Source organism: Teleopsis dalmanni, chromosome 2 (genome assembly GCF_002237135.1).
Source record: "Teleopsis dalmanni isolate 2A chromosome 2, ASM223713v2, whole genome shotgun sequence".
NCBI lineage: Eukaryota > Metazoa > Arthropoda > Insecta > Diptera > Diopsidae > Teleopsis > Teleopsis dalmanni.
This window is the reverse complement of record NC_051847.1, coordinates 17,198,849-17,210,921: the sequence shown is the minus strand read 5'-3', so window position 1 is coordinate 17,210,921 and position 12,073 is coordinate 17,198,849. Positions and strand designations below refer to the sequence as shown.

Below are 12,073 nucleotides of genomic sequence, written 5' to 3'. Positions count from 1 at the left end.
AATTACTAAAATAGCCAATTGTCTTGGTGTGCCTGCTGGTAAGGTGACACTCAACGAAGAAAAGGTTAGTTGTTACAATTAAATTTATTTTAAAGTTAATCATTAATGTAAATTTAAAGGTTGTTACACGTACAGATATTGATAACAAAAAAGTTACTGGTTTTGCCACTATTCTTAACGCATTGGCAAAGGAATCAAAATCAGAAACTGCACAAAACAGTTGTGCAACACGTGAAATCGAAGCCCAAGTGTATCAATGGATTGAGTTTGCTGTTTTGTATGTAGCACCAGGATCTAAAGACAAGCATGTAGCACAAGGATTATTAAGAGATTTTAATAAATTGTTCCTATGCAAGTCATATTTAGTAGGACACTTCATAACTCTTGCAGATTTGGCTGTTTTTTATGCAATATATGACTTAGTGGTAAGTTGGAAAAAATAAAATTCTGCGTAAAATTTTATATTTTTAAGACATAATAATTGTTAGCCACAATCATGCAAGTAACTTAAAGTATACAATTTAGGGTAGTAAAATTATTCCGTTGCTCTTACGAAGAGATCCTACAGTTTTTATAAAAATTTAAGGTGTATATATTAACAATTTTTATATTTAAATTTAATCGCATATTTGGGTTACGGGCACTTAAATTAGCCTAACTTCGCATTATTCGTACATAGTTATACGTTTTATGATCTTGCCATCAAATGCGATATATAAAATTCAAATGCCCTCCGTGGGACATCTTACGGTATTAAACCCTTTTGAGGTAATTTTCAATGGCCTGTCACACAAGTCATCTAAGTGAGTTATGCATAAGATTTCATCGTTGCAATTTTGTTAATTTATTGTCTTTTGTTTTTTTGTGTTTCTAAACTTAACTGAAATTTATGCTTTATAGAGTGATATTAACAAATAATATATGTACAAGAATTGGGATATGTTGGTAATATAGTTGATAAATAACAGAGTAAAGAGAGAAAAACATTGCAAGCAGATCTCTGCATAAATAACAATGTTAATAATTATACTATATTAAAAAATATTTATATGGTTTTTGGGTTCAGAAAAAGTAATTAAGTTTTTATATTAATTACTTTATTAAATAATTAATATATATTATAAATAATAATATAATCTTTCTCTTTCAGAAATCTCTTTCGCCTATTGATAAGGAAAACTACTTAAATCTTTCTCGTTGGTTTGATCATCTGCAGCAACGCCCAGAGATACGTCAAGGAGAAAACCTGCTCAATTTTACTACAATTTATTTGCATGGCTGGGCCACAGGAACTCACATCTAAATACCCCATTATGATATTAAATACTTTAATTACGTGCTTTATCTATTTTATTTATTAATTAATTGTGTCATTATTAATTTGATAGTGTCATTATTTATTTAATTGTGTCATTATTATTTAATTGCCTTTGTTTATGAATAAACAATTAAAATTTTTAACTTTAAAATCAAATAAGTTGTCAACAATTTCCGTTTATTAATTATATAATTAATTAAATCTGTCAACAATTTTGACATGCAAATTAATTATTTAAAAAGGTTTGAATTATTCCATTCGGATCATAAGACTATCGTTGTTTTAACTGTTCATTTCGGAAAAATGAGTGTTTTCTTCAGAGGCTATATTTCAATCATCCTTTTCTGTGGACTTTTATTGTTTAATAAATGTTCTACTGAAGATGTGAAGAATTATGAAATTTCGTTAGAGTACAAAGGAGATGCAAAAAAAAGTAATTTATTTAAACTTGATTTTCAAAAAGGAGTAGACAAAATTAGCGCCTCGGTGAACCTATTAGTCGAATTAACCAATGATGATACGGTAAGTTTATATAAATATAACTGCAAACAAATTATATATTATAATTTCAATTTGTTGCATTACAGATTGAATGTCAAGCATTTAAGGATACGAAATTAATTTATAAATTATCAGCTAAAGGGATATGTGATTTTTTAAAAAGTCATTACAAGAATTTTTTCTATGATTCCTTAAAAAATTATTCTAATGCACCTACGCCAGAGACGTGTCCGTTACCAAAACAGAAATATCAGCTTAACAATTATCCACTCAAAGAGTCTAAAATTATGAAATTCATGAAACCAGGACTTTATGATATTAAGTGTATAATACACAAAGGTGATAATAATGAGAACCATGAGTTGCATGCAGAAGTTAAGGAAAAGTAAACAAATATAAATATCTATTTAAAAAATTGGAGTAATTATTCAATATTACTTTTTAAAGTTCAAATTTATCGGGTATATAAAAATATATTTGTGAAGGGTTCTACTTGATTAACAAAAAACTTATATCATAAATATCAACACTTTTGTGTAGAAATATAAAATAAAAAAACACTAAACTTCAGTGATTAAAATCTCAATATGTTATTGTTCAAATTGCACAGACAAATTAAAAATTATTTTTGTTTTTTGCTATAAGTAGTTTCTAGAAAAACTATAAAATATCTAAATATAGATTTTTGTTTATATTATTATCTATAACAATTTTAAATTGAAATTTTATCAAACTAAAAGAAAGTACTTGGGGCGCACTGAGAGAACCGTCTACCACGGTTTGACCACCTGCTTTGCTTGAAGATTAAAGTCGATAGGCATGAAATGAATTCATAAACTTAATTAAAATGTTTTTTTTTTGATACAGATAATACTTTTGTAGTATAATATTTACCGGTTGAAACGTAAATATATTCTTATTATCTTATATATACTTATATATATTATTCCATTTCATTTGTAAATATATTTATTTGATATAAGATATATATTTTTATTTCTTATCGTTTACACTTTACTGTTACTGTAGTATTTTGCAAAATAAATTATTTCTATAATAAAAAACTAATAATATTTATATGTAATTATTTAAGAATTTAAAAATTATGAACATATGCATATGTATGTAGTTCATGCATACATACATAAAAACGCGGTTATGATTAAAAAGTGTTTCACTAAAATAGAAATATCCGCATAACTCACTCTTCTCACCATAACCATTTTTATACTAATCAGATTATTTCAATCCTGCTAATTTTCGTAATATTCTTACTACATCGTCTTTCATAGTTTTCAGGTTATTTTAATCTAAACTAATTCTCACCTTTTATCCTTACCGGTATGTTAAGCATGGCATATATTTAATTGGGTGGTAAACCTTTCTCTTATCAAACTCCGCAATTGATAAAGAACATTTATTTTGAAGAGCTACGCTTGAAGCTGTGAGTGGGTGGTCGCCACTCACTTGAGTTCGTAAACTTCCATAGCGAAATGTCTCAATCTTGCCAGGCCTGTGTATTTGCAAAGTAACTATTTAGTTCTTTTTTCTTTTCTTTCTTGCAGCTTTTCCATTTCTAGTTGAGTCCACTGACCAATGGCATTAAGGCACTGCCACTTGTTTTGTCACTTCTATCTAGGTTGTGCCTGTAGAATTTACGTTTACAATAGATTGTACAGTGATCATGTAATGCAATAACCGCAGCCCATTATATATGGTACACTAACTGAAACTTCATTTCTACTTACAGAGTCTTAGTTCCTGAAATTAGGTCCCGCAAAGGGTTATAATAACAGAAATAATTAATTTTTGTAAATAAGCAACAACATTTTTAGTAGACTGGAACATTTATGACTTATTGTAGTCTTAATATTCTTAATACTACATATTCTCTATCAGAGGTTGAAAGAGCGGGTATCGTACATGTCTTAGAACTACTCTTCTTAACAGACGACAAAGTGTCATTCACCTACTCTAAGTGAGGTAGAGAAGGTCAACTTATTCGATATAATATCACGAGAATAATATTAGCGTTACAGAAACATTTCCACCTTTCTAATTTCTTTATATATACAAACATTTGTACTTCGATTTGCACTAATAAATTAAATTGCTGAACATTTTACAATAATCGATTAACTATATTATGAAAGCATGTCAATCATTTCCCTTTCATTTTGCAATTCAATATCGTATCAATCGTAAATGATACTACAATAGATATGCAAAAAATGGTCAAATTATAAAATAAAATATTATGGATTACTTTTTCAATATTTATTATATAAATCAAATAATCTATTCATATTGTTCCATTTCCTCCAATACTTTGTCATAAACATATTTCTTAGCTTCGGTACCCCAAATGAAATCCAGATGTGCCCATTTAGCGAATGGCACCAAATAGTCCAATTGCATATTTGGTAATTCATCACGCAATTGTCGAACATCAGAAACATCACACATCCAATCGTTAGCACCATAGTACAACAGTACTGGAGCTTTAGCGTTTTTAAGCTTGTAATTTGGTGGATACATAGTGCCATATTCGTATGGGTTACGTACAATGCTGTAATCAAATTTACGGAAACGTTTAGAGTTGTATTCTTGACAGAAATGTATGTTTTGGTTCACAGAAGCTCCAGCTGGAGATGTAGCCTTAATGTGTTCAATTAATTCCTATTAAAGAAATACCATTATTCTCATATCGAGCAAAATAATTTTTAAAGTATATGTTATGATCTTACAGGATCCAGTTGTTCTGTGTCGTAACCACCAATTAAGAAGATTTCATTAGCACACAATTCAATGAATGGTGAGGTTGCTTGGCACATTTCAATACCCAAATCCTGTTTGAATTGATTGCTTGGCATAAATTCCATAGAACCACAGAGTTCAACAATGGCATTGGGTTGTCCTAAAATTGGTGCAAATGCTCTAGTTAGAGGACTCTTCATGTTACCCATGTAAGCTGCTGGACCCAACAAATGTGCCGATTTGATTTTATCATTATATTTTGGACGCTCAGACATCATAACTAAATACACTGTAGTACCCTGAGAGTGTCCAACATATTGTACTTGCGATTCACCAGTTTCTTCAAGTACATAATCAATCATATTAGGCACATCATAGATACCTAATAAAGAAATTTTTAATTGCAAATATATATAAATAATTACAAACACATTTACCAATTTCATGCCAACTGAAATTCCAGAAAAGTTGCCAATATGTGGGCCAGTACTTATGCTTCTTTGAATAGGTGTTACCACGAGCATTGCCCATCCAAACATCATAACCAGCATCGGATAAGATATAAGCCAAAGCCTTATTGGGTCCCATTAAAACCCAATCAGATGAGGAACTCAACATACCGTGCATAAGGAAAGCAACTGGTCGATTACCATCGTCACCGGTTTTTGGAGAGTACGGAATGCGATGCATAGTTAATATGTAACCATCTTCAGTGGTGACGGTATGTCTTTCCATGGGATATCCATCATCCAGAATACGTTCACCCTATGAAATAAATAAATAAAATTTATTTTAAGAAAAATATTTATAATTTTCTTATATATTTATTTATAATTCTTACACAATCCGAAATGGGTCTGTCACCAGCGGTAACACTGCCCGCTGCTAATATGAGCGCAAGGCTCGTTGCCAAAATAATACACTTCATTTCAATTTTACTCGTGGAGAGTAACTGTCTTGCATCGTTGGACTATTTTGCTTTTATATCAGACTTTCGGTCATATTCTTAACTATTTTAGTAAATCACTAGATAATAAAATAAAATACAATAAAAATAATTAAAAACTATATTTAATATTTAACTGATAAAAGGCAATTTATTAAAATTCGGGGGTCTGATTGACTTAAAGATACGATATCAGAAAGCAATATGTAACAAAAATTTAAAAATAAAGAAGCGTGTCTAAATATTTTATCGAACTTGATTATTCAGTTTCTGTTTCTATAAAATTCAATATCAATATTGGCGGGAAAGTACAAATTAAAGTAAGCAGACATTTGTCTAGTTCTTAACAACAAAGTGTTCAGTGTTGTTACTTATAAACAAAATTTCATAGGCGTTTTATATAAAAATGTAAGCTGCTTTGTGCACCAAAGTTCATTTAAACACAAGTAATGTCTCATTATGACACCTGAAGAACCACCCTAAAGGTTGAGGTCCCAAACATCTGGTGGACAGGCAGCGTGCGCTGTTCCATTCAAATAAAAGGGGACTAACCTGGCAAGTCAAAAAACTTGGCTATGTTCTTAATTATAAAGTTGACAGCGCTGTTCTCTTAGATCTCTTAGAGAAGGGGTCTCAAATATTTTGAATCTTCTTCTAGTCGATGATTGACAGTGACACATAAGGTGAATTATAAAATGAAATTGTACTCCACCTCATATTTCAGTAGCCATCATTGTCTTAAAGAAGTTTCTAAATCTTTGGTCCCATCTATAACTGACCAAGTTTTATTACTTACTTTCCTAATACGCACTATTTAATCAACACGCATACTATAGTACCGACTTTATTCCACTTTAGTTGAAGCAGATCGCGTGCTTTGGCACTTTTCTTTACTTTCTATTTGCTTGAAGTGTATTTATGTACAGGTACCCATTTGAGTTGGACATTGCAGAACCTAGACAACTAGAAGTCCATCAATGTCGAACTTTAAAGTAAATAGCTCTAATGTCTATCACAAATTTAATAGCACCTTGGCTGTTCATATATTTCATATATAAATTCCATTGCCAACTCTGTCGTTTAGTTTGAAATCGTGAAAATGTTAAGGTCTCTTCTATCTAGATCTCTTCCTGGTATAAGGGAACCGGACTCTTGAACAATGTATAGGTAACAAGACGTACAATTGTTAGAACTAAGGGATAATAAATCCTGATTTAGTATACTTTCTTGTCTTATTTCAGTTCTGGACTAGTGATTAAGTCTATTTGATGGGACACAAGGAAATATCGTGATTAGAGTTTTCGTGAAAGTGAAGAATAGAGCTTCAGTTACTTATACGATGCTGCCATCATTCTTACTTTGTCAAGTAGCGCTACGTAACTAGTATTTACACTAGCTTTCTCCAAAAGGATAGCTTGATGTAGAAGTATAGATTCAATAACGTCTGTGTAGAGCCAGAGGAGGATTTGAGGTTGAAGACGGCAACTGGTCTTCAACAATTGGGATTGAAGAACGACATGTCGCTTTAAGCACTGTTTTTACCAAGTCAAAGGTGAGACCCAGTTGTTTAACATTCCACAAGAAAAATTCAATAACCTAACAATTTATTACATCCAAAAATGTTCTTAAAACTAGAAAAGCTATAGAAAGAATAACTGCAAATATATGGTTGTAGAGCTAGCCTACATTAAAATGGAATGCAACTCCAAATTAAACTTTTATGTATATAGTTATGCAGCGATGAAAGCAAAAACTTCATCACATTATGTTCAAAAAATGTTGAGAAAATTAGGAAGGCAAGAAAGGTTAGTAGTAAATAGACTACTAGATTAGGTGAAACGGATAATATTGAAATTGAGATGGCATAACTATTATAGACATACGAGCTATTGTCTACTAGCGGTACACGCATAAATGACTACCAATAATGATGAATGCAAAAAGTGTAGAGAGCTGAAAATAAAGCGGACTTTGGCACATCTCATATATTTATGTCTTGCATTGTCATGAACATACTCAAAGCTACAGGGCTCCAAAGGCTGAAGGATGCTACAGGAATGGAGCTGTAATGCGTTGGACTTCTTTATGATGTCTACTACAAAACATCGTGCAGGGCTTGATTCTTTTGGTTTGACAAAAGACCAGTAAGTTTATATTTAGCTGGTGGTCAGCCACATTAACCCAAGTTAAGCTATATAGTCTTTGCTATATTTAGTATGCTTTAGTATGTAATTTTATTTTAACTGTATTATAAAGTAAAATATTTTGCAATTAATATATTTTTTTGTTATCCAAACGACTACAAAACATAACGATTGGTCAATCCAACTTCGTGATTTTAGAACTGTTATATGTGGAACTATAAGTAATATTTCAATCAGGTTAATATTTTTCGGAGAAGTTTATCTTAATCAAAATTGTATTTTTTTTTTGTTTAGTGAAATAAGTTTAAGCGTAATCTATTTTAAAAGATATAAATAGCACTCGAAACTTAAATTAGTAATAATAAATATTTCTTTATAAGATATATTCAATATTAATTTTATTAAATATGCTTTATTATGTGTAATACAAATTCAATGTAGATGATCCAATTCATAGACTTTTTGATGGCATTTAAATATTCTTTATTTATGTACGCAAATCTGAAGAGATCGATTATGTATAATTTTGAGAGATAACCATAAAATATTTATTTTTGATTTTGCACAACTTTTAAATGCTGGCAAGAAATAATTGGTTTCTGGTGTACTACTTTATATTTTTTTATTATTTATTTTTTACAAAAATATATATTCATCATTGATTCATGAATTTTAAGTTAGAATTAAATACAATATATAGTGAAAGGACAAGATACAAAACAGGAATACAAATTTTGTGGAAAGACTTTAGTGTTATAATAAATTTTCAAATATATATGATTCGAGAATTTTTTAAAAATTATTGTTAAGATTTTTTTGTTTTTGTATAAAATAAAATAATTTTTTAAAATTAAGTTTGATGATGAGAGTTTAAAAAATATAAAATAATTTTGTGTTCAAGATTTGCTTATAAAATTATTATGCTACTCTTCTTAACTTAATGCAATTTAATTGTCGTTTTTCTTTTTTCATGACAGTTTGCTATCCTTTCTATTTCAGTTAGCATGAACTTCACGTGGGGAATTCAAGGAATTATTTAACTCTCCAGGTTCAGTGCATTTCCAAAGTCCATATGTTTTTCCTACAGTAGTTTGCCATAATCTCAGCGTACCATCTTCTGATCCGCTCGCATAAAGTTCGCCATCAGGACTAAATTTAACTGAGTGGACTGGTCCAAAATGACCTTTAAAAGATTCTAAACGAGAGGAAAAATGCTTTTAAGGTTTTATATTGTTATTGAAAAATTTTAAAACTTACCAATTTCATTCCCAGTAATATAATCAAATTTATACATCTTAAAATCTTCGCCTCCACAAACAAAAACATGTTTATCCGGATGTAAACTAGCAGACGAAACATTCGTCGGTACTTTTATTTCCTTCAATTTCTTTAATGTATCTACTTCCCAAAAACTAATACTACCTCCGTGAGTTATTGTCAAAATATGATTGTCAGCTGAAATTTCTAAACTATTAGGATTATGTGTAAATTGTAATCTTTGTATTTCGTTGCCCGTTAAGCGATCCCAAAGTCGTACAGTTTTATCTTCTGCTGCCGAAACTATACATTTATCATCACGACAAAAGAGTGCCCGTTTTATGGTTCCACTATGACCAGCGTAGATTTCCGGTTCCATATTCGGTTGTTCTAGATTGAACACTCTTACAAACTTTTCACTGCTACCAGTAACAATATTTTCAGAACATTTATCGAATGCTACTGTTTTCACTATATGTTTATGCTGAAAGCTATGTATTTCAGCACCGGTAACTGCGTTCCATACTTTTCCAGTAAAATCCGCAGCTCCAGTTGCAGCTAAAGTTGCATTCTTGTTAAGTGCTACACCCCAAACCGCACCTTTATGTCCTTCAAAAGTGCCCACCCAATCACCAGTATCACCCTGGCGCAACATAGGACTGCCATCTAAAATTAAAGGAGAACAACATGTGTGCGATTAATATATTTAAGATCAATCAATGTGTAAAATATTGAAATAATTTAAATTTTTAAAATCATTTGAATGATTGCATTTTACAAGCAAAAACTTATCCAACAAGGTGAACTACATCATAAGAAAAAACAACAAAAATGATTCAGACAGAAAACACAATGAACGGCACTGTTTTTATTTTCAAGTACGGAAATTCACTTCAAATTCTTAATGCGCTAATGGAAAACACATTAATTGCATTAATATGAGAGGATTGAAAAACAAAAAATATGATTTTTATATAGGAAATTATATTAAGCTGATTATAGTATACCTGACCAATAAATTCTTAAAGTAAACACAAATAAAATTATACTAAATATATACATTTATACAAGCTACACGGAGGTAGAAAACCCAAAACAATAGAGTGTACTCTTATATTTACTAACTATAAAGTATAAATAGTTAGTAAGGCATACAAAAGTTCAAAGCAATAGTAATGAGTTTGGTGTGAAGTATCTTCAATCCTTACTTATATAGGAGAAGTTACAGCTTATCAAAAGAACGCTATTTACAAGTCAGATGTTTTACATGTTTACCTTTAAAAAAGTCCTTTAGGTTTGGTGTTTAAACAGTGTTTCATCCACTTTATCACAAAAGATACGGTTTAGAGAATGCTAAGCATTAGGTTTATAGTACTCACTTTTGTATCAACCGATTTTTCAATAAAACATATTAGTGAAGAGTTAAAGAAGATATATCAGCTTCCGAAGTAAGCTTAAAAATGTAAAATTTTGTGCTGTGTATGGATAAGTGATATACCTATGAAGTTGTATTTGTTTAAAAAAAATTAGAATATTACCGTTCAACACAAGTGCAACAGAGTCCTGAATGTTGGATTATTTTTGAATATATGACAGAACATGTTTTCCAGGACTCTTGGTTTTAACAAGACTGTATCACATGTTATATAGTCAGAGTTATTAAAGCATGGCTATATTGTGTACTGCATTGGAGTTCTAACGTAGATTATATTTTACAGAAATTTTTAAGGTCCATGCTTTATACAGACAAATCAAAAATAATTCCAGCCTTAAAATGTAATACTAATTATTCATTTACTTAAAATTACGTTTGTTCTCTTATAAATTCCTATGTACTGTAGTTCTAGTATATAAGCAGACATTTCTTTCAAAGACATATTCAACAAAGACATAAAATCTGGCGCTATGCATCTATTAGGAAAGATACGTAGCGTTATACTATTCAAAATGAAACCAAAATACAGATGGCGATTAGTTACAAGTAAACTACACCGTAACCGATAGAGCATGACTTTGAAGAGACCAATTGAAAGAGACAAATTTTTTTATAGAATCAAAAGTACCGATGCAAAACAGAATAGTGTGTATTTTTTTCTAGACTTTAAATTGAGAAACTTTTTAAAATAGTTCAAAGTTTGATTAAATAAAAAATTGTGGTGTTATAAATTTAGTTTAATTAGAAAGAATGAGTAAGAATGCTTAGACTATAGTGTAAATTTGAAAGAATTTCCTTCTATTATAAACTATACCGATTGGTAAAAGATAATATACCAACCGTGAACCAAAACTGGCTACAGGCGAAGTGAGCTCGTAACAAGAGATAGAAAAATTAAAACAAAATGAACTTACAAATGTATACGTATATAAAGTATACCATTTCGATTGTAAGATACTGACTTATTTGAATAAATGAGTTATGACGCCTGGCACAAATAATTTTAAGGACACTACAACATTGGATAATACCATGTTATTTACTTTTCCCTTAAATGCTTCCAATAAATCAAATTAAGTATTTTTCATGCTACTATAAGTTTTTATATTATCGGCAAAATATACATAGCGTATGACAGAATCGGAGCCGCTAAATGAATGTCAGCTATAAACCCAAACCAACGCTAAGGCATTCTTTACAAGCCATTTTAGGTAACTAGTGTGTCCGTTGTTTCACCTTAAATGTTTTTGGTGGACTATGTAATTATTTTTGACCACAAATAAGTGCTTCCCAATTTGATTAAAGAGACTGTTCAGTTTATCCTTGCAAGTAGTTAAATTGATTGCTAATTGTCCATGTGATAATTACATGAAAGAAGAAAAATCTTTAAAGTTACAAGAGAAGGGTAAGAAACATGACTCGAAACTGAGAATTTTTTAAACTGAGAAGTCACGCTTGCATTTACAAAAACAAATACGAATAACAAAAACTTCATTCAATGTTTTGCTTTACACAGAAAGCGATTAAAATAGCGGAAGCAACCTTGACTGAATGACTGCATCAATGCCAACGACCTGACAGGCCAACCTGACTGCCAAGCAAACTGCACAACATCAATTTGCAACAATATTGTGTATAAAAATAAAAACTAATTAAATGCATTTACGTTTACAAACTCGTCGAGAGAACATTAAACATACTGAAGAGTAAAAAAA

The 12,073-nt window shown here is 30.3% G+C and overlaps 4 protein-coding genes across 4 annotated transcripts in view; 2 read left to right on the top strand and 2 right to left on the bottom strand.

The window, feature by feature from the left end:
* Nucleotide 1: 1 nt before the first annotated feature.
* On the top strand, nt 2-1,387 carry LOC119674005 (eukaryotic translation elongation factor 1 epsilon-1-like; the record flags this gene model as incomplete). The annotated part of the gene is made up of 3 exons (XM_038085127.1): nt 2-64; nt 120-425; nt 1,151-1,387. Coding segments are annotated over 3 exons (522 nt in total), but the record flags the coding sequence as incomplete, so codon positions are not given.
* A 160-nt stretch (nt 1,388-1,547) lies between these two features.
* Nucleotides 1,548-2,251, top strand: LOC119685772. Its single transcript, XM_038100149.1, has 2 exons — nt 1,548-1,840; nt 1,906-2,251. The coding sequence occupies exons 1-2, from the start codon at nt 1,622-1,624 to the stop codon at nt 2,206-2,208; spliced, it is 522 nt and encodes a 173-aa protein (XP_037956077.1). The 5' UTR covers nt 1,548-1,621; the 3' UTR covers nt 2,209-2,251.
* Nucleotides 2,252-4,081: 1,830 nt separating this feature from the next.
* LOC119682841 (lipase 3) lies at nt 4,082-5,547 on the bottom strand. The gene is made up of 4 exons (XM_038096363.1): nt 5,418-5,547; nt 5,014-5,341; nt 4,567-4,958; nt 4,082-4,498 (listed from the first exon to the last, which is right to left on the bottom strand). The coding sequence occupies exons 1-4, from the start codon at nt 5,502-5,504 to the stop codon at nt 4,118-4,120; spliced, it is 1,188 nt and encodes a 395-aa protein (XP_037952291.1). The 5' UTR covers nt 5,505-5,547; the 3' UTR covers nt 4,082-4,117.
* Nucleotides 5,548-8,562: 3,015 nt separating this feature from the next.
* Nucleotides 8,563-12,073, bottom strand: part of LOC119686454 (serine-threonine kinase receptor-associated protein-like) — a 269,963-nt gene continuing 266,452 nt past the window's right edge. Inside the window, exons 2-3 of the mRNA XM_038101038.1 lie at nt 8,924-9,589; nt 8,563-8,861 (exon numbers count right to left, since the gene is read on the bottom strand). Of these exons, the coding sequence (XP_037956966.1) occupies nt 8,662-8,861; nt 8,924-9,589 (866 nt within the window). The 3' untranslated portion in view covers nt 8,563-8,661. The remainder of the gene's footprint in view (nt 8,862-8,923; nt 9,590-12,073) is intronic.